The sequence below is a fragment of the Hordeum vulgare genome, chromosome 7H (assembly GCF_904849725.1).
Source record: "Hordeum vulgare subsp. vulgare chromosome 7H, MorexV3_pseudomolecules_assembly, whole genome shotgun sequence".
In the NCBI taxonomy this organism is placed as follows: Eukaryota; Viridiplantae; Streptophyta; class Magnoliopsida; order Poales; family Poaceae; genus Hordeum; species Hordeum vulgare.
This window is the reverse complement of record NC_058524.1, coordinates 298,959,979-298,981,979: the sequence shown is the minus strand read 5'-3', so window position 1 is coordinate 298,981,979 and position 22,001 is coordinate 298,959,979. Positions and strand designations below refer to the sequence as shown.

Genomic DNA, 22,001 nt, shown 5'->3' with positions numbered 1-22,001 from the left:
TTAGAGACAACCGCATTCACTTTAAATAGGGCACCACATAATTTCGTTGAGATGACACCGTTTGAACTATGGTTTGAAGAAACCTAAGCTGTTGTTTCTTAAAAGTTTGCGGTTGAAGGCGCTAGAGGAAGGGGGGGGGGGTGAAGGCGCTCACCTTGGCCTTGCAAAACCGCAACATGAGATGTGATGTCGAGCACGCGTGTCCTTTACTTACTTAGCAATCCAAATAATTAAAAAAAAAAGTTTTAAGAAAAGTTATTAGTATTTGATATCTTATTAGGAAGGTGCTTTGTAGAATATTTCACCGCTTTATGCACTACGACCTTCAAGTTTGGTCCCCTTCGCATGGTATCTCCAGCCCACACGGTTTAAGTTCTCATACTTGCATTATTCGTGGATTTATTTCAGGATTTTCGGCGATACACTTTGAGTAGAAGGAGACCTTCCCGACGACGACGAGGCGCCTACGGTGACTTCGTAAATCTTAAGATGACATGCCGACTTAGTCTTTCGGAGGTATTCATAGGGGCACGATGTGCATGCGTGCGTTCATAAGAGTGAATGTATGCGCGTGTATATGAGTGCTTGCGTTAAAAAAAAAGTTTGGTCCCCTTAGAGGCAAAAGAAAAAAAGTTTGGTCCCTAAAAAAAAAAGACCTTCAAGTTTGGTACTATCGCGTCCGCTTCCTTGCTGCTTCTCACGGAGAATCTCCCCCCTTCCAAGCCTTCCCGTGAGAGGAAAGTTGCAAACGGATTTAGGTAGGGCTTCTTCTTCTTCGTGCTCCCTTTGCGCTGACGATTTCTCGCTTCGTTTGTTCATCTCTTGGGGCTTCCTGATCTGGAAGTCGCGTTCTCGTGGTGACTTTTTCTCGATCCTTTACATTTTTCTCGGTGTTTCTGTTGGGCTAGATGGTGGGAAATTTTGTTTTGGGTCTCGGCCTTTGCCCAAATTTGTGTTTGAGATGTTGCCATGCGTCTCGGGGAGACGCACTTTGGTGGGGAATTACTGGATTTTTTGGGGTTGATTTTCAGGCACACTGTTTGGAATACAATTAATTTTCCACGATTTTTGTACTGAATTAGTGGTTCCATCGGCAGGTCAGGCAATTGTCATAGGCCGTTCCCATTCTGATTATATTTTTCTTTGTGGAATTTCAGACTCCGTATGCCAAAGCTACCTGTTTTTTGAGGTTGTATGCAAACGCTACCTAGCTATTGAAACTATCCGCGGACATTATTGTCGTGGCTAAAAATCTGGACTAGAGGACATCTGAGGCGGATGGAGAGGAGGGAGGAAGAGACGGTCATGAGTGATTCAGACCCTCTCCTCGAGAGGAAGGATCAGTCAGGCTCATTGCCCCAGCTCTCGCCACCTCAGCCGGCAACCGTAACGGTGTTGGAGATTGAGGATGAGGAGACCGATGGTTCTTATGCCGCGTGCTGCCGCATTTGCCTTGAGGCCGAGTCGGAGATAGGTGACAATCTTATGTATCGGAGATGCTATTTTGTTGTGTTGAACTGTTGATTATCATCCTATGTATAGGGGATACAGTTTTTTGTGTGTCAATTTGATTGCTTTAGTTCAATTTGGTAATGATTTTGTCTATGTCTAGTTTGCTTCTTGTCTGACTGCAGCAAGTAGAAGAAAGTGTTGGTTACATGTACACAGTTGTTTGGCATCTTTCAACTAATCCAAAATCTCTTTGTGATCTTTGCTCTGTAATGGAACCCAATAGGCAAAGCTTAGGTTATAGGATGTGTGCCAGCAGATCAGGGTAGCATTGAAATTGAATTGTAGTGCTAGCAGTTCGTTTTTGTTTTGTTTTGTTTTGCAACACTTGCTTTAATTGAAGGTTTGTATCATAAATAGGACAAGAGAAGAAGGCCCATGTTCACATTGCGATGTCTGAAACCTAAAGCTAACACTAACTAACCAGTTCAAGTTCTAGCAGGAATAAGTATAATTTTTGCACGGTTTTGTTTTAGTAGACCTAATAGGGTAATTTGTCTCAACTGTTTAGTCTTCAGGATGTACATTAGGCTAACAGGCCAATATTGCCTTTTATAGCTTGGGTTGTAGTTAGTATTTAGAAAAGACATACTGGTTGGGTGCTGCAGTTTGTCCATTTCAGGTCAGCAATTTCTAAGCTTCCATATTTTACATGAATCTATTTTTATGCAGGTGATGAGCTAATATCACCTTGCATGTGCAAGGGAACTCAGCAGTTTGTTCACCGTTCGTGCCTAGACCATTGGAGGTCTGTGAAGGTACTGTCCCTTCTAGTGTTGCATTTTCCATATGAATTTCGGAAGGATTTGGTTCCTTTCTATCTTACAGTATACTAGTAACGCTTGCACGTGTAATGCCCTAATTATCAGGAAATATACTAATGAAACTTTAGGTTATAGTGTTGATTTAGTTGAAGAGTTTTGGTCATGGAGTCTGTTAAGTTAAGAGTATGTAGTCAGATTGGAGTGGCCTGGAAAGAAGTTCTCATCGTGTGCATTTGTCATGTCTTAGTTATTACCAACTGAGTTCTTCATATGGTGAATGAGCTACATATGCCCCCTCCATGTCAAAATACTTCGCATAATAGTTTTGTCTTAAAGTTATATTTTGTGAAATATGACCAAGTTTATAGGATAAGAATATCAACATTCACAGATCAAATCAATATCATTAGATCCATAATCGAATATATTTAATTGCATTTATTTGGTATTGAAGATCAGAGTAAGTGCATATAAAAACGAGACAACGATAACAAAAACAACATTAAGCATACAAGCACATGTATAGCTGTATACCAATAATTAGAACTGCTTATACATATCTGGAAGTGATATGAGATATGGAGTCCAAGTCCGAGGGTTAAATAACCAACAATCCAATCCAATAATCTTCTCGTTTTATCAATCCAAGTCAGAAGTGGCTTCGAATCAATCCATTTTAATTCATCCTTTTTCGATAGATGAGAAAGAAGAGAAATAAGGGAATCTGCGGCTCAGGCCTCTTCTATGTTCGCAAGACATCTCAGTACATGCCCACGGAATGAACAAAAAAATGTTGGTGCTTTGTCTCACAATCATTATTGGTATGTATGGCTTCATGTGCACATACACCTTGAATGGTAAAGAATGTAGACTCTGTTTCCTAAAAATCAAGAAGACAATGATCCCAAAAATGGAAGGTTCAGAGGGTGAATATACCCCCTCCGTCCCACAATACAACATGTCTTATATTTAAATAGCTTGCAAAAACGTCTTTTAGTGTGGGACGGAGGGAGTATATATTTAAATAACCCTTTTAGACGAAGTTGTGTTCTTGTAGAGAATTTGCTCACTGCAACTCAGAACAGTGTACAGTGAATCTCGGAGCACATAAATGATTTGTTCACATGTTCCCATTCGAAAAGTAGAAAAGAACACTGCATATCCCCAATCATGGAAAAAGGAAAATCACATGCTCTTTGCTGGAAATTATTGTGCAATGTAGACCGAAATTTCACATGAGCAATTGCATCAGCAAGGAAAGTAATAGCGAATAAGAGTGAGCTAAATGCGTATCTCGTATCACACCACCTATCATATTAGTATCCTGGTGCTCTGTTGTGGGTCACCAGCAAAGGCAAGGCAGATGGGGACGCCTGTCATCTTGCTGCTTACTCTGACTGCATCACCGCACAATGCAGGCAGCCAAGACTACGTGTGTGGTCATCATTGAGGAGCCGTCTGTGGTGCTCAGCGGAGGGTTTGTGGCTGTGTGCCTGTGGTCGATGAGCGCGTCGTCACAGTGCAGACGGAGCTGACCACAAAGTAGAGGGAGTCTGTGTGTCCGTTGGGCTGAAATGTTTTTTCCACAAGTTTCATTTGAGTGTAGGTACAAACAATAGGATTCAATTTCTCACAATCTTCTTCATATGTTCAGTTCAATGAAGTAGAACGAACAACTATTATAGGGGATTAAAAATGAAAACACCCTTATTGGGATGTTCATGGAAAAAAGGGCAGCCCGGTGCATGTAGCTCCCATTTGCGTAGGGTCCGGGGAAGGGTCCGACCACTTTGGGTCTATTGGGATGTTCATGGAAACACACACACACACAAAAAAAAACAGAAGTGCACAACAGTGTGGTTGTAAGCTGCATTTCAGACATTAAAATGTGCACCTTGTTGAAAATGTTTTATCTTAATCAAGCCAAAAATTCGGTGAAGTGGTATAGAAATAGCTATCTACACAGCACTACTTGCTCCATCTCCAATGGGACCAAATATATGCATGTCTTCAGAGGTACATCGGTATGCCTTCTCTCCGGTATGTGACTTGTTTGGCCCAGTACTTCGCTTATGAAAGCCATGCTCATTAATGTTATACTCACCAAATGATCTACTTTTTGTTCCCCCGTCAGACATCTTCATGGAAGAAAAACATAACACACATTTGCACATCTAACTTCACAGATGCACCAAAGACTAAAACAAAGCTCAATGAGCGGTAAACAAATTTCTTTCATTCAAAAAAGGTAGTCCACAACTAATGCAGGCGTGAAGATAGAATGATGACGTGTGTTTACCACATAGGAATCGTAGGTATCCTTCTGGAAAGCAACCCTAGTACTGATGCTGCCTTTGTCAGTGTCACCGACCAGCAAGGGTTGCAACTTATTCTTCAACTCCTCTAGCCCTGCCATGAGGGCTCGCTCGCGGTCAGCTGCAAATGTCCTGCATGGTTCACAGATTGAGAGAACCCTATGGACATATGGGCTGCCAGATTACATCAACGGCTACAAACAATATTTGCCTGCAAAAAATGGGTTTACCAAAAAGATGCTTGGGCAAACCTGATTTTTTTTCTTAAAAGAAAAGAGAGTTCCTCTCTACGATTTCATCGATTTGGAACTACAATTCTACAAACTACGAAAGCAGGAAAAATGAAGGAGTGCAACTGTGGAAGGCGCTGGGCATGTTAGGAAAGCAACTTGTATTCCCATGAGGCCATAGGCCGGTATATATACATGTACAGGTGGTGGACTATATGCAGGAAACCCCTTATATATTGGGATAAATACAAAAGGGTACATGACTTATATTATAACTCTAACACCCCCCTCAAACTCATGGTGGATGAACAACACTGAGTTTGGAGAGATAAAAGCCATGTTGTGCTCTAGTCTGGGCCTTCGTCAAGAAATCCGCCAACTGTAACTCGGAAGGCACATACTGAAGAGCAATAACCTGATCCTGCACAACATCGCGCACATAGAAAGCATGAACGCCAATATGCTTGGTGAGCTCATGCTTCACAGGGTCGCGCGCAATGCTAATAGCACCTGTACTCTCAGATAAGAGCAGAGTCGGTGTAGTGACAGAAACACCAAAATCCTGAAGTAACCACCGTAACCAAGTCACCTCTGCCGTCAAAAGAGCCATCGCTCGCAACTCAGCTTCTGCACTCGAACGGGAAACTGCAATCTGTTTCTTCGTTTTCCAGGCAATGAGAGAACCACCAAGAAAAACACAGTAAGCAGAAAGTGAACGGCGATCTGAAGGATCACTAGCCCACGTAGCATCCGAATAGGCCTGACGCTGTAAAGAACTGGAGCGAGGAAAGAATAGATGGTGAGAGATCGTGCCCCGAAGATATCGGAGAACACGGAGGAGATGACTATAGTGAACCGATGTGGGAGCAGAGACGAACTGACTCAGAATATGAACCGGATAAGAGATATCCGGACGAGTGACAGCTAGGTAAACAAGATTGCCAACAAGATGACGATAACGTGTCGGGTCAGGCAGGTGATCACCATCAGTAGCACAAAGGTGAACATTGAGCTCCATAGGAGTCTCAACAATGCGCTCATCAGTAAGAGCAGCACGAGCAAGAAGATCCTGGATATACTTTTCCTGGGATATAAAGAAGCCATCAGAGGTAGAAGAAACTTCAATCCCAAGAAAGTAGCGAAGAGGTCCAAGATCAGACATAAGGAACTGCTCATTAAGACGGGACTTAACAAAGGCAATATACTCGGGGTCATCCCCAGTGATGACCATGTCATCAACATAGAGAAGAAGAAGAGTCCGACCACGAGGAGAAAGGTGAATAAACAATGCTGGATCATGAACACTGGGTGAAAAACCAACGGCAATCACCACAGACGCAAAACGTTCAAACCAGGCGCGGGGGGCTTGCTTAAGGCCATAGAGAGAGCGACGAAGACGACATACCATGTCATCAGAAACAGAATACCCAGGTGGTGGGTGCATGTACACGTCCTCACGCAGGTCACCATTAAGAAAAGCATTCTTAACATCAAGCTGAGAGATAGACCAGTGGCGTGTAGAGGCCACGGCAAGAAGTGTACGAACAGTGGTCATATGAGCCACAGGAGCAAAAGTCTCGTCATAATCACGACCATGCTCCTGCTGAAAACCACGAGCCACAAGACGAGCTTTGTGACGCTCAAGAGAACCATCAGAGCGAGTCTTAACCTTGTAGACCCACTTACAAGTGATGGGACGGACTCCGGGAGGAAGGGAAACAAGATCCCACGTACCAGTGCGTTCAAGAGCAGCAATCTCCTCTGCCATCGCAAACTGCCATTCAGGATGAACAACAGCCTGATGATAAGTAGTCGGCTCAAGAACAGCAGCACCAGCGGTGAAAAATCCAAAGCGATCAACAGGCGGACGAGGACGAGAAGGCAAGCTATAGGTAGGCTGAGACGAGGATGACGACACATCCACAGAGGCATCCACAGAACGTGAACAACGAGTGTAACACTGAGGAAAAGATGGAACAATGGAAGGAGGAATCGCCAAGGTAGAATCGGGAAGTGGCGACGAAGAAGTCACCGGAGATGAAGGTGTAGAATCCGGTGACATGCTAGACGAGGAGACCGTGGAAGATGGTGGCGACAAATCGACTGGAGGTGGAGAAGCAGAGGGAGCGGAACGAATAGGCAAAGGCTCGACGGGTGTGATAGGTGTGTCAAGAAAAGTGAGGAAAGAGATATCCTCCACTAAAAAGGTCGAGGAAGATGGGCGTGGGTAGAAGGGACGAGACTCATCGAAAGTCACATCCCGAGAGATACGCATCTGACGACCGATAGGATCCCAACAACGATAGCCCTTATGCTCATCACTATAGCCTAAGAAGACACACTCAACAGACTGAGCGGTCAGTTTGGTGCATTCGCGGGGGGCAAGAAGAACATAGCAAACACAACCAAACAAGCGAAGCATCGAATATCGGGAGAACGGTCAAAAAGACGCTCGAAAGGAACACCACCTTGTAGAGCAGCGGAAGGCTGGAAATTGATAAGATAGGTGGAGGTGGAGACGGCCTCAGCCCAAAAATGAGGCGGGAGAGAGGCAGCAATCATCAAAGCACGAGCCGTCTCAAGAAGATGACGATGCTTGCGCTCAGCCACACCATTCTGAGCGTGAGCACCAGGACAAGAGAATTGAGAGAGAGTCCCTTGCTCAGCAAGAACACCACGCAACATCTTAGAGATATACTCGCCAGCGGAGCCAGCACGGAACGCACGAATGGGAGAAGAGAACTGAGTATGAACCATGGCAGCAAAACGCTTATAAATGGACAACACCTCACTACGAGAAGTCATGAAATAAAGCCATGTGTAACGAGAGAAGTCATCTATGAAAATAATATAGTATTTATGACCCCCTTTCGAAGCGAAGTGAGCCGGACCCCATACATCGGAATGAACTAAATCAAAAGGACGCTTAGACACCGACTCACTATGTGGGTATGGTAACTGAATCTGCTTGCCAAGACGACAACCCTGACACTCTAAAGAGGCATCTCCTGAGACAGACCCCAGAAGACCTCGACGAACTAACGACGACAAACGAGAACCACACAGATGACCAAGTCGATGATGCCACTGCTGGAAGGAACCAGTAGCCGAGGCGACCAGAGCGGATGAACTGGCGATAGAGTGGGCAGCGGAAGGAACATGAAGCCAGTCCAACTCCCATAGACCCTCGGAATCACGGCGACAAGGACCAGCCTCAACCAGAGTGTGCGTGCGACGGTCCTGGACAGAACAAGAGTCAAGGTCAAGGATGACACGACAACCAGAATCAGCAAGTTGACCAGCGGAAAACAGATTCATGGTAAGTCGAGGAACATGAGCAGCATCAGGAACAGAATAAGGAGTGGTAAGAGTGCCTCTACTAACGACAGGAAGGGGAGTACCATCAGCGGTGAGGACATGAACATGAGAATCAAGTGATCGAAGAGAGGACAGAGTGGAAGAATTAGAAGTCATATGAAAAGAAGCTCCAGAGTCCAGAACCCATGGGGATGTACCTGACTGTGTAGAAGGTGGTTGCTCAATGCGGGAAGCCTCAGTCACAGAACCAGCAGTACCCGTCGAGGAAGAACCTGAAGCAGCGAGCAGACGCTTAAGTCTCAGAATATCCTGCTCAGTCAAAGTGATGGCTGAAGCTGTCGAGGTAGTTGACGAAGTTGCTGTAGATGATGATCGCGCCTTGCGCAAGTGTTTCTTCTTCGTGTAGCAGTTGGACTCAATATGACCATCATTGTTGCAGTAGCCACAATGTGGACGGGGGCGACCTGAGCCTCTAGAAGGAGTGGGCAAGAGCGACGGAGCACTCGAGCGAGAAGGGGTCGGTGCAGGAGGTGACGTAGAAAGAGCCCGAGCAGCGAGCACCGAGGGAACCTCCAGCAAACCAGCACCACGTAAGCGAGTCTCCTCAGCACGAATCTCAGAAAGCGCCTCCATGAGAGAAATACGGCCACGAGCAAACAACTGAGCACGACGAGGCTCAAACTCCTTACGGAGCCTAGACAGGAACTCTTAGACGCGTTGAAACTCCAAATCGTCCTGGACAGCCTGGCAACAGGGGCAACTACGACAACCTGCACTGCGGAGAAAATCAAGCTGACGCCAGATAGCAGAACTCTGTGCATAGAAGTCATCAACAGTAGAGTCACCCTGCTGAAGAACATGCTCCCGACGAACCACAGAGAGGTATAAGGCATCACCGGAGGGCTCATAGCGCTGACGAAGGCGAGTCCACATCTCAAAGACAGTAGGAAGGCCCAGAAACTCTGAGGCAAACTGAGGCAGAACACTGGCAGTGAGAACAGCTGCAGCACGGGCATCATCATCAAGCCACTGGGTGTAAACAGACAGAGCACCATGATACACCTGAAGAGCCTCCTCATAAGTTAAAACCTTCTCATCATAAGCACGAATAGCAGCTTCATCAGCAACCTTAGCCGCATCCTTCGTAGCTTGAGGAGCATCCACGGGAAGAACCGGTGGAGTCGGAGGGCTGGGAGCCATAGGAGGAACCGGACGTGGCGGACAACAGACCTCGCCAGAGAGAACTCCCTAGAGACGGATGCCACGCATGTGAATGCGCATGAAGCCAGTGAACTCGGTGTAGTTGGTACCATTGAAGATCACCGAACAGCGAGGGACAGCAACATAGCCAGATGCAGTAGAATTTTTTTTTCTCTTTTTTTTTGGAGGAAATCAGTCAACGGGAGGGAACCGCATCGACAGCAGAGGGTGAGACTCGATCTGGAGGCCGCGTCGGTGGTGGAGACCGCGTCGGCTGGATCAGATCAGGGTCGCGGTCAACACGCCAGGGTCCCTGGGACAGCACGACACGGTCGCGGTCAACGGACGACACGGCAGGGTCGCGGGGCGACTGGATCGGTCCTGGCGGCGCGTTGCAGATCGAGGAGGGGCGACGGTGACTGGATCGGTCCTGGCGGGCGCGGACGACTGGAACAAGTCGATCTTGATGGAGCCGCTGCTGCAACAGGACGCTGGTGAAGTCGATCTTGATGGAGCCGCCGCTGCAACTGGACGTGCGGGATTGGGAGAAGCCAAGACCAATCTGGAGCGACGCGACTGGAATGAGTCGATCTCGATGGAGCCGCGCCAAGACCTACCAGATGCGATCTGGCGAGAGGAGATGGAGCCGCCTCGACCCGGGATTGGAGCGACGCGTCGGGAGATTGTAGAGACGCGGCTGGAGCTCCTCCACGTGCGAGACGAGGCAAGCGGGACGAGGGCCGACACCAGAGGTGGGAAAGCTAGATCGGGAAAAGCACGAGTTGCGCGTGCAAAAAGAACCTAGGCTCTAATACCATGTTAGGAAAGCAACTTGTATTCCCATGAGGCCATAGGCCGGTATATATACATGTACAGGTGGTGGACTATATGCAGGAAACCCCTTATATATTGGGATAAATACAAAAGGGTACATGACTTATATTATAACTCTAACAGGGCAAACCTGATTATACTTGCCAATCGAAAACACAACAAATCAATACACAAATAATGAGGAAAAAATACAACGGTAATCATCTATCTTGTCTCTTGAATGCCCGATTCTCTAATCTATTTCGATTTCGAACCAAATTAGGCAGCTGGTAAAATGCGTTTTGGCCTGCGGGATCACCTCGACCCACTTGTCGACGGGATTGCTCAACCAGCACATCAGGGAATAGGAGGGTGGTAGTGAGGTCTGGCCTAGAGAACGAGGAGAATAGCTGTGATGTTCAGGTGCCCGTGAGCTCATCGGGAGGGTGGAGAGGGGTGGGTCTGGTGGAGGATGTGAAAGGGCACAACGGGGTGGTGCCACCAGACATCAAAGGTGGTAGGGGAGGAGGGGGCAGTGAGGTTGAGGGCAACACGCTCTAGTCTGTCGAAGAGCACGTTCAACGGTGCACATGAATGTCACGATGAGTCGTGGCAGTGCTCGGTGCGCTTTAGCAACAGTGTGTAAGGAGCACGGCGAACTTTGTACTCAAGGCGACATATGGGCTCACCTCGGACGGCGATCAGCAAGTGATGTGTTGGCATTTGTGGTGTGAGGGCAGAAAGGAGTGCGAAGGGAATTGAGAAAATTATGGGATTTGTTGCGGGAGAAAATTATGGACGGTTTTTAGGGATCTTGCTCGTTAGGCCGACATCATTTGACAGCGGAGATGTGAAATTAGAACCAATGACAGTGGTGGGTAGTTAGGACGTTAAACATGTTGAGGTGCTCACCATTGAGATGATATGAATTGTTGGATTAACGTAGATATCTTGTCATTCTTGATACATTTTCCCATTATGCTTGGATGTTCCCTTTAATTCGTAATTCTGAGGTTTTTCCCATTATCACTCTTTTTCACGCCTTTCTTGCCACCCAATTTCAAAGATCAATTGTGAGTTTTCAAACAGATAATGACAAGGAGTTCGATAACAACGCCTCCCGTTATTTCTTTGCACATACGACATTCATCTTCGTGTTTCATGCATGTATACTTCTCAAGTATACTTCTCAACAAAATGGTCGCGCCAAGCGTATTCTTCAAACGTTGAATAACAGTGTACGTGCCATGCCATTTCATGCTCATCTCCCTCAAAGTTTTGGGCTGAAGCTCTTAGCACCGCCACCTATCTTCTCAACCTTCGTCCTTATCGCCCACATCAAAATTTTACCTCATCAACTTCTTTTCCCTAGTATCGTCTTTGAATTTTTTGGTGCTTGTGCTATCCTAACACTTTGGCTACTGCTCCCCATGAACTCGCGCTGTGTTCCGTCACATGTGTCATATTTGGATATACTCCTCATCACCGCGGTTACCGATGTTATGATCATGCTTCTAGTCATGTGCCATCATGCCATGTCATCTTCGACGAGCGTGTTTTTCCTTTCAGGGACATGATTCGTAAATTCCACCCACAATTGCACCCATGCAGCACAACACCATCTTGGTACTCGTGCCGCCTACTACTTGTTGTCACTGTCGCGGCCCTGCCATGCCTGCCCTACCCTCTGGTAGCTTGCCACGACCATGTCTTCAGCTTTTAAGTTACATCGTTGTCGATGGATGCCATAAGAGAGGTTTTGCCTGTCGGGTCGGCCATTTCGGATATCATTGCAGCAAACTCACTTTCCCCAGTAGTAGATTCCCCTGCCGCGCCGCGTCCATTGGTTTGCTGCTTCGCCCGACTCGGTTGCCATGGCACGAATCGACCCTGGCTCGGCCAGCAGCGCCTTTGCACCAACCACGGCGACCTCCGGCTCTGCTGTCAAGCTCGTTGCCTCGTCACCTTTGCCATCTTCACCCCCCGTGCTGATTGCACCTACCCATGCTCTGGGGCTATGGTCCTCCGACGTGTTCGTGCACACCATTGCCATGCGTGCTCGTCGTGGGGTTATTTAGGTGAACCGCCGCCAATACCCATGTTGCCTCTTATCTCCCTGCCTCTGCTACCCTTCTCTTTGCCCGTGCTGCACTCCGTGACCATGCATGGTGTGGTGCGATGCAGGAGTTCAATGCGTTGGATGCTAACCTTACATACTCTTGTGCCTCGTCCCTGTGATGCCAACATCGCCACCGACAAGTGGGTATCTCGGTACAAGCTTAATAGATGGCTCTTTGGATTGCTACAAAGCTCGTAGGGTTGTACGTAGCTTCACACAACATGCCGATGTGGACTTTGGTGAGACCTTCAGTCCCATGGTTAAGCCCGTGACTGTTCGCCTTGCTGCGTCTCGCCATTGGCTGGTAAACCAGCTTGACGTGTCCAATGCCTTCCTGAATTGGACACAAGCTTAAACCTAAGGCCTCGGCTGTCTCTGCTGTCGTGACAATGTCTCTGCTGTCTACTTGTCAGCCAACCCAATTCATCATCGCTGCACAAGCATATTGAGTTGGATATTCATTTGTCCGCGAAAAGGTGTCCCTTGGACAATTTTGCATTGTTCATGTTCCAACCGCTCACAATTAGCCGACATCATGACCAAGGGACTTCTGAGTTCTGATTTTTTCATTCAAAGCTTTTGAATGGAGTCTTGGCATCCACTCTGGTGATGCTTCGACTGCTGGGTGTGGGTGTGGGTGTGTGTGTGTGTGGGGGGGGGGGGGGGCGTAAGAATATTAGGGTATAGCATGCGATGGTTTCCTTCCTAACTATAACTCTCCTGGTCTATCTTTTCTTTTAATATGGGATATGAACTTGGAGGACACGTGTAGGCCGGTTTGTACTGTATATATATGTCCCAAACATACATGAATATGATTCGCTACATATTCTCTAAATGTTCCTAATCTACAACCAGCATTATGCTATATGTGTAAAACAACCATATTGAGACAACAATTGGATATTGAGACAGTTATCTTAATAATATTAGGGGCTTAGCTCAGTTTATTATAGCCTAGGGAACTTATATATAGTCATGTAATCAACACTTTTGAGATTAAGCAAAGATCAATCTATTTTGATCGGCTCCAACTAGGAGCCGGTGCCCTAACCCTAGCCGCCTCTCCCATCGCGATGCCGCCCCCATCCGTGCGAGACGGCGCCCCTGCGCCGGCGACCACGGGCGATTCCCTCCTTCCCCTACAACCTCCGGCCAAGACCCGGTAGAACCCTAGTTTCTACCAGTTTGGTATCATCAGGTAGCTTAGGTGCGATCATGTCTTCTCCGCTGCCCACCTCAACCCTTTCGCTGTCGACCACCGCTGCCGACCACCACCACCGCCCCGCTGGCCCCCACGGCCGACACCCCTTCTCTGCCGGTGCCGGTCACCTCCGCCGCGCCGGTTCCCACCGTCTTCACACCAGAGGAAGTCACCGGAGCGATCCGCGATCTCGCCACCGCGGTCCAGGGCATCCGTCTCTACTTGGCCGGGCCCTACGGGCCGCCGGCGGCCGCTGCCACCGGGCCGCTGCTCCTGCCATGGCAACCGCCGCACCCGGCGGCCTCCGTGGCGCTCGCCTGGCCGCTGCAGCCCTAGCTGCAGCTGCAGCCGCCTCCCGCCTCCAACCCGCCCTGGCCGCAGTGGTACTCGCCGACCCTCGCGGCCTTCGCCGCGCCCGTTTCCCCCTTACAACGGCTGCTGCAGCTGCAGGCGCCCGCGCCGTTCCACTCCGGGCCGGCTACGACCGTGCCGGTGGGAGTCCCGATTCACCAGGTCCGGTTCCCGCCTTCGCCGTCACCGCTTCCGGCCTGGTTGGCCGGGTCGTCACCGCAGCCGGTCTATACGATGGCCTCAGAACAGCCGGCGCCCACCCTGCAGTACGGCGGGCCCTCCAGCTCCGTGGGTCCCTACACCGGCCTCGACGGGCAGCCGTTTCACGAGGGACCCCGTGCGTCCACCGACCCGGCGTCGCTCCCCATGCTGCTCCACACCGCCAACCCGTACGGCCACGACGGTCATACTCAGACACCGCCGCGCTTCGCCAAGCTTGACTTCGCCACCTTCGACGGCACCGAGGACCCCCTCAACTGGCTTAATCAGTGTGAGCAGTTCTTTCGGGGGCAACGCACGCTCGCGTCGGACCGCACCTCGCTCGCCTCATATCACCTCCGAGGTGCCGCGCAGACGTGGTACTACGCCCTCGAGCAGGACGAGGACAGCATGCCCCCATGGGAGCGCTTTCGCGAGCTTTGTCTCCTTTGCTTCGGGCCGCCGATACGCGGGAGCCGGCTGGCGGAGCTAGGCCGACTCCCCTTCACCTCCACGGTGCAGGACTTCGCCGACCACTTCCAGGCCCTGGCGTGCCACGCGCCCGGCGTGACGGCCCGTCAGCGGGCTGAGCTCTTCGTCAGCGGTTTGCCAGATCATATCCGTGTGGACGTCGAGCTTCGGGGACCGTAGAACATCCAGATGGCCATGTACTATGCCCGCGCGTTCGAGCAGCGGACGGTGGCTATGCAGCAGGCGTTCCCGCCCCAGGCACCTCGCCCACCCCCTCAGCTTGCTATATCTGCATCCAGCCGGCCTGCCCAGCCGGCGACAGGGACGCCCGCCACAGCAGCAACTCTACCGTTCTGTCGGCTAACCCCGGCCGAACAAAACGAGCGTCGTCGCCAGGGGTTATGTTTCAACTGCGATGAGCCCTACGTGCCAGGCCACGTCTGCCGCGCCTCTTCTACCTGGAGGCGGACGAGTATGTCGCGGAGGATACAACTCCCTTCGAGCTTGCCGAGGCGGCAGCCCCGGCGTCGGCCACCGCTCTCGTGGTCTCCCTGCACGCCCTTGCCGGCATACGAGCGGAAACAACGATGCTGTTGCCAGTGACGGTTAATAGGGAGCGCCTCTTAGCTCTCCTAACACGGGCTCTACACACAACTTCCTGCCCGTGTCTACTATGCGTCGCCTGGCCCTCCAGCCGACGGGCGGCGAGCAACTCCGAGTTACCGTGGCTAATGGTGACCGTCTTCGCTGCCACGGAATTGCGCAGCAGGTTCCCATCCTCATCGGCGACGAGTCCTTCGCCATCACGTGCGTCGGCATCGACTTGGGCAACTACGACTTCATCCTTTTTTTTTTCTTCGAGAAAACGCAAAAAGCCTTTGCGTTTCATTGCATTGAAAGGGGGGGGGGGGTATACATCCTCCTAAGAGGCTAGCACATCGGTGTTACATATTGATCAATGGACGTCCCAGGAAGGAGGCAGGGTGATCCTAATCCCTTTAGCCCCGGCCTTAGCCCAACTTCTGGACTCGTCCTTGATCTTGTCAGCGAGCTCAACTAGCGATGGGGTTACATGGTCAAATACACACGCATTTCTATGCTTCCAGATCATCCAAGGCACCAGGAGTGCTACCGAGGCCAGCGTTTTGCGGAGTGGGTGTGGCGTGGCATCTCTAGCCCGCAACCACCAGTCCTGGAGTGTGGCGTCCTGGTCTGGCACCGGAGTCGGTAGGCGCAGCCAGGACATGACCTCATGCCAGGTCTGCCTCGCGAATGGGCATGTGAGCAGCAGGTGCCGTATCGTTTCCGGCTCTTGATCGCAGAGGAGGCACCGAGGGTGGTGTGTGAGGCCATGGCGGGCGAGACGCTCTGCAGTCCAGCAACGGTCCTGATTGGCGAGCCAATGAAAGAACTTGACCTTCGGCGGCGCCCAACCCTTCCAAATCAGCTTCCACGAGCGGCAGGTGATGGATCCGTGGAAGGTGGCCCGGTAACATGACCTTGCTGTGTAGTTGCCGTTGGCCGTTCACTTCCAGGTTAGCTTGTCCGGCTCTGTGGAAAGGGTGGTGTGGGACACAAGCAACCATAGTTGGAGGTACTGCCCAATCTCCTGTAGGCCAAGGGTGCCGTGGATATCCCGCGCCCATGCATTGCCGTCAATGCCCTCCGCCACCGTTCGCGATTTCCTGCGATTTTTGGGGATGCACATGTACAGCGAGGGCGCGTGCTCGCGGATGGATTGACCGCGAAGCCAGCGGTCCTCCCGGAAAATATGTCGTTCCATCCCCGAGCAGCATGGTAGTAGAGGCGTGGAAGAGGTCGCGCTCCTCGGGGGTGAACTGCAGGTCCAGACCATGCCAAGCACGGTCAGTGTCCGTCCGCGAGAGCCATAGCCATCTGAGCCTGAGAGTGAGCCCCGTGCGCTCAAGGTCGCGGACTCCCAGTCCACCATACTCGATCGGCCGGCAAACCCGGCGCTAGTTCACGTGATAGTGCCCTCCGTGGGCGGCCTCGCGGCCGGCCCAGAGGAATCCGCGCTGAATCTTCTCGAGCTGCTTCAGGGTTTTCTTCGGGGGCGTGAGGGCGAGCATTTGGTGGATGGGGATGGCACTGAGCACGGACTTGACGAGCTCCAGTCGCCCTGCCTTGTTCATGAGCCACGCCTTCTACGACTTCATCCTCGGCGTCGACTTCTTGCGGACGTTCGGACCCATCCTTTGGGACTTCAACGCATTGACCATGACTTTCTGGCGTCAAGGGCGCATGGTGCAGTGGAAGGGCAAGGGTGGCACTTCTCCAGCAGTTCCCTCTCAACTGTCGATCGCCATAGCAGACTCCGAGCTGCCCTGTTGGCTCATCTCCTACAGCGGCATGACGACCTTCTACCGGTGCTCCTTGTTCACAAGCCCGAGGGCTCATGGCGTTTCTGCCTCGATTACCGTGCTCTCACTGCCAGGACGACGAGGGTCAATTTTCCTATATCGATTGTGCAGGAGCTCCGGGAAGAGCCGCCAGGGCCACGCTTATTCCCTATGCTCGATTTGCGTTCTGGTTCCCATCACGACCACTTCGAGTTTCTGGTGATGCCTTTCGGTCTCTCCAATGCGCCGGCGACATTCCAGGCCTTGATGCATGACGTACTTCGGACCAGCTCAACCCTCCGAAGGCACCTTGGGAGCAGCTCAAGGAGTTCCGCCAATATTTTCTAGATGTCCAGCTCGAGGACGAGCTGTTTGCACAGGCGGGGAGAGATGTTATGACCAGAGGCCTAGTTAGCCAAACTGGCCCAGTTATCTTAATAATATTAGGGGCTTAGCCCAGTTTATTATAGCCTAGGGAACTTATATATAGTCATGTAATCAGCACTTTTGAGATTAAGCAAAGATCAATCTATTTTGATCGGCTCCAACTAGGAGCCGGTGCCCTAACCCTAGCCGCCTCTCCCATTGCGCCGCCGCCCTCATCCGTGCGAGACGGCGCCCCTGCACCGGCGACCACGGGCGATTCCCTCCTTCCCCTACAACCTCCGGCCAAGACCCGGTAGAACCCTAGTTTCTACCATAAACGAAGTAAGTGTACTGTATATTAGAGGGGAAAATTGCAGGCCAGAGTTTCTTTTTATCTGGCGGTAGTAATGTGATCAGAACCTGCCACCTAGCCTCATTAATCTTGTTTCAAATGGCAGCTTCTGAGATTTCAAAGATGCTATAAGCTTTAGACTTGTATTGGCGACGTGATATCCATTAGGAGTCAAGCTCCGCTTAATTAGGAGGGTTAGGTTTCCAAAAATAAAAAATAAAAAAAATTAGGAGGGTTAGGTTTAGACACTTGGCAGCCAAATTGTGCAGCTGGAAGGCTTAGCACATCACTGTTGGAACATTTTATTAGAATCTCTAGGTTCAACTTGTGCTTTATTGAGCTTTATTTATGATTCCCCTTGTATTAAGGATTTCCTAAGTCCTAACTAGATGCCTATGCCTTCTACTTTTTCCGTTGATATATTCATTATGATTTGGAAATGAAGTTAAATGCCGCTTCCCTTTTTTTCTGCCTTGTAGGAAGGATTTGCATTCTCACACTGCACAACATGCAAAGCTCAGTTCCATCTTCGAGTGGAATCTCTGGAAGATAACTCATGGCGCAAAATAAAGTTCCGGCTCTTCGTGGCAAGAGATGTTATACTTGGTTTTCTTGCTGTTCAAATTGTAAGCTCTAACATTTGAAAACATTTCTTTTTTGATGCTTTTTCTTCGTAAAATGAAATCCAACATCTTGTTTTTAGAGATGCTCTTATTTAGTACTGTTGCACAACTTCCAGATTTCAACAATTGGAAGTACTTATGCATTATAAGTTTGTATAATGTAATTCAGAAAATCCACCCTGAGGCATCCAAAGTTACATTTCCCTACTTGAGTTAAACAATGGAAACACCAATCTATTGAATCTGGAGAGGTAGTTGCATTATTCAAAATTTGCATATTTCGATCTTGAGTAAATTTGACGGAACTGCAGGTTTAATGTACAAATGATCACATAATACAAATTGATACTATAGGTTTAATATACAAACTAACACAACAACAACAACAAAGCCTTTAGTCCCAAACAAGTTGGGGTAGGCTAGAGGTGAAACCCATAAGATCTCGCTACCAACTCATGCTTCTGGCACATGGATAGCAAGCTTCCACGCATCCCTGTCCATGGCTAGTTCTTTGGTGATGCTCCAATCCTTTAGATCTCTTTTTACGGACTCTTTCCATGTCAAGTTCGGTCTACTCCGGCCTCTCTTGACATTATCAGCATGTTTTAACCGTCCGCTATGCACCGGGGCTTCTGGAGGCCTGCGCTGAATATGCCCAAACCATCTCGGACGATGTTAGACAAGCTTCTCTTCAATTGGCGCTACCTCAACTCTATCTCGTATATCATCGTTCCGGATTCGGTCCTTCCTTGTGTGGTCGCATATCCATCTCAACATGAGCATCTCCGCCACACCTTGCTGTTAATATACAAACTAACACAAAATACAAATTATTTTCCTGAACGGAATGACTCTTACCATTTACATCACTCTCCAAGCAATACTAATGCACTTTTTATTTTGAGTATACAGATAATGATGTACTATTAGAATATTAGGGCATTTTTTTCAATCCAAATTCAGTCAGGGAAAATAATTATTTGCATATATTTTCATTTTGTGCAGACTATTGCTATCATCAGTGCAATTGCATACTTTCTAGACAGGGACGGAAGTTTCCGGAATAGTTTCAGTGATGGTTGGGATCGTATCTTGTCAAAGCATCCAATACCGTTCTACTACTGCATAGGTATTGGAATAACACCTTCTGTTATAATGGTGCATATGTACCATTTATATTAGTGAGCAAAACTTTTGGTTGTTACAGCAACATAAAACTGCTGTTACTGAATTACCTAACGTGTCATGTGTTGATGTTCAAGGGGTTGTGGTTTTCTTTGTGCTGCTTGGATTTTTCGGGTTGATTGTGCACTGCTCGTCCTTGAACGACAACCAAGATCCGTGCCTAGCTGGGTGCCGGAACTGCTGCTATGGTTGGGGCATCCTGGACTGTCTCCCTGCTTCTTTGGAGGCTTGCTTTGCCCTGGTGGTGCTCTTCATCGTCGTGTTCGCTATCCTTGGGATTGCATATGGTTTCCTTGCGGCAACTATGGCCGTCCAGAGGATCTGGCAGAGGCATTATCACATCCTGACCAAAAGAGAACTCACAAAGGCAAGAGGCGCCCTCACATTGGTTGAGCTATTTCCCCAGGGCAGTATTATTCTTTCAGATTATGAATTCGGTTTGATACTTTTTCTCATGCAGGAATACGTAGTGGAAGATCTGCACGGCAGCTACTCGGCCCCGAAGCTTGAGCCCGAGCACGAGGAGCGACTAAAAATGCTGAAGCTACTATAGATGGCCCATCCGCATCAAAACACTGTAAATCCCGCCTGTATTGCTGTGTGCCGAAACAGGTGTGTACGCCTTGTCGGTAATGTTGTTGAGTTAGATATTCTATGAAACATAGTGCTGACACCATTCGAAACTTATGGCTTTCTGAATCGAAATCCTGCAGTCCCCTAATTTTTTTTAACACATGAATAAATTTGCTGCATGCATCTGATTCTGATGTAGCACCTCAGTCCCAAAATATAAATATAAGACGTTTTTGTAATTTTAAACTGCAAAAACGTCTTATATTTTAGGAAGGAGGTAGTAGTTTTGTTATTCCACCACTTTGATGTGTGCATACATCACTTTTATGCTCCATGCATGCTTCATGTAACAGAATTGACTAGCTTAGCAGTTAGCCTCCGCCGATAGATATCTGATAGCCGTGGTCGATATTAAGTCGGGGTGCCGGTGTCGAGGTAACCGCCATGGAGTCCGGAGTCGCCCCGAGAGGCTCCCACAGCAAGCCACGGATGGCAAGAGCCTCTCTTCGCCCTCGACGAGCCTAGGAAGGCGGGTACTCCACCATCCTTTATAGGAGTATAATAAGGTTGAACTCTGATTCCTCTTTGAATAAGGGAAGATGCTCTTCCAATGAGTTTTGGATCCCTTTATGTTTACTTTCATTATTCTGGCTGAAAAATGAATGAGATGATGATCTATATATAAGTAGTAGGGCATAACCATCATTGCGATGATCATAAATCTTTCACATAATGGTATTAGTTAATTAGAGGAGGAACACAATTGTATGAGCTAGGTCCTTAGAATGTTCAACTCAAAGAAGCAATTCAAATGTAATCAAGTAGATAAATTAGAGCAAGTGGTGTCGGGACCTTGATCCTAGGTCACACATATATAGCATGTAACACATCATATCACTTTGCGACTTCACACACGGTATCTTATGGCTGAAGCCATTTCTGGGTCGCTAGCATCCAGTATATGATTATGTCGCTAGTATCTTTGCGACTTCACTTTACGTTTGCGTCTTTTGGCTCATGTATATGATTATGTCGCTAGCATCCAAATGAGAGAGGACCTGGGTCGACATGACTAGTTATAAAACAAAGTGACACAAATGTACGCGGGCATACATAGATAACCCAACAATGCACGCGTTGATCATGAGCGTGTGTAACTGTGGGGACCCGGACCTACGAGTCGTGATCACCGACAGAACATGCTTAGTGATCCCAAAGATCAATGCTCACTGAACACACAAAAACTGAATAACAAGAGTCTTACGTTCATACATACCGTTTGATACAAATAACGACCATTGCGGTCAAGTCTTACATATATAGGGCCTCACCAAACTGGACCAATAGCGAAATATTGGTTGAAAGTGTGAACCCATGCCATCAGCCTTAACCTACATGCATTCTGACTGGGTAGCGTCCTAGTTCGTAGGAACATCACCACGGTACTCTTCACCATCTCCTGCTCTCTTACTCCGTCAACGAAGTAACCAGTGGCAAGCTAATGAGTACTTTGAATGTACTTGCAAACAACCCATGATGTGGATTATGTAATTGAGTGCAAGATGAAGTATAAAGCGACATTTGCGGAAATTAGGTTTTATTAATGCATGAACATGATCAAGTATTTAGATGGTCATGCATCAATAAGTAACTAGTAACAATAAGAACAAGTTACAAATATCAACATAAATAACCTGAGGACTGAACACCTCATGTTCATCCTCCATGTGAAGTCACCAAACTTGATCAAGTAATCACTTTCTCATGTAACACCTTTATACACACGCACATTTGGTTTATGCGGAAACGACTGGACGTAGTCTAAGCAGGATTACCCAACTGTCCTTGATCGTGGACACGACTATTCGAATAGTTTGGCACTCTGCAGAGGTTGTACGCTGTACCTATGAGACCCGGGAAACTTCTGTGTCATCCACGACTCACGATATATAACATACCCGAGGTAAGTACCCGATCAATGTCTTTCCCCTGATGACACTAGACAAAGAGTCCACTCGATTGGTACCCAGCCCACATGATGTACATCTTA

The 22,001-nt window shown here is 48.6% G+C and overlaps 1 protein-coding gene across 2 annotated transcripts; it reads left to right on the top strand.

Annotated features, from left to right (window-relative positions):
* Positions 1-648: 648 nt before the first annotated feature.
* Positions 649-20,149, top strand: LOC123408768. 2 transcript variants are annotated; one of them, XM_045101813.1, is made up of 7 exons: positions 649-758; positions 1,158-1,474; positions 2,182-2,267; positions 18,050-18,196; positions 19,199-19,322; positions 19,456-19,745; positions 19,839-20,149. In XM_045101813.1, exons 2-7 carry the CDS (start codon positions 1,279-1,281, stop codon positions 19,929-19,931), a joined length of 936 nt encoding a protein of 311 aa, XP_044957748.1. In that variant the 5' UTR covers positions 649-758; positions 1,158-1,278; the 3' UTR covers positions 19,932-20,149. The 2 variants fall into 2 exon arrangements, with proteins under 2 accessions (XP_044957748.1, XP_044957749.1); XM_045101814.1 differs by having other exon boundaries at positions 757-857.
* The last annotated feature ends 1,852 nt before the right edge of the window (positions 20,150-22,001 follow it).

Bases quoted from the DNA above. Each gene is read 5' to 3' on its own strand.
- LOC123408768 (XM_045101813.1), top strand. From the start codon at position 1,279: ATGGAGAGGAGGGAGGAAGAGACGGTCATGAGTGATTCAGACCCTCTC. The intron at 18,197-19,198 runs GTAAGCTCTAAC...CATTTTGTGCAG, and splicing joins GTTTTCTTGCTGTTCAAATT to ACTATTGCTATCATCAGTGC. The intron at 19,323-19,455 runs GTATTGGAATAA...TTGATGTTCAAG, and splicing joins ACCGTTCTACTACTGCATAG to GGGTTGTGGTTTTCTTTGTG.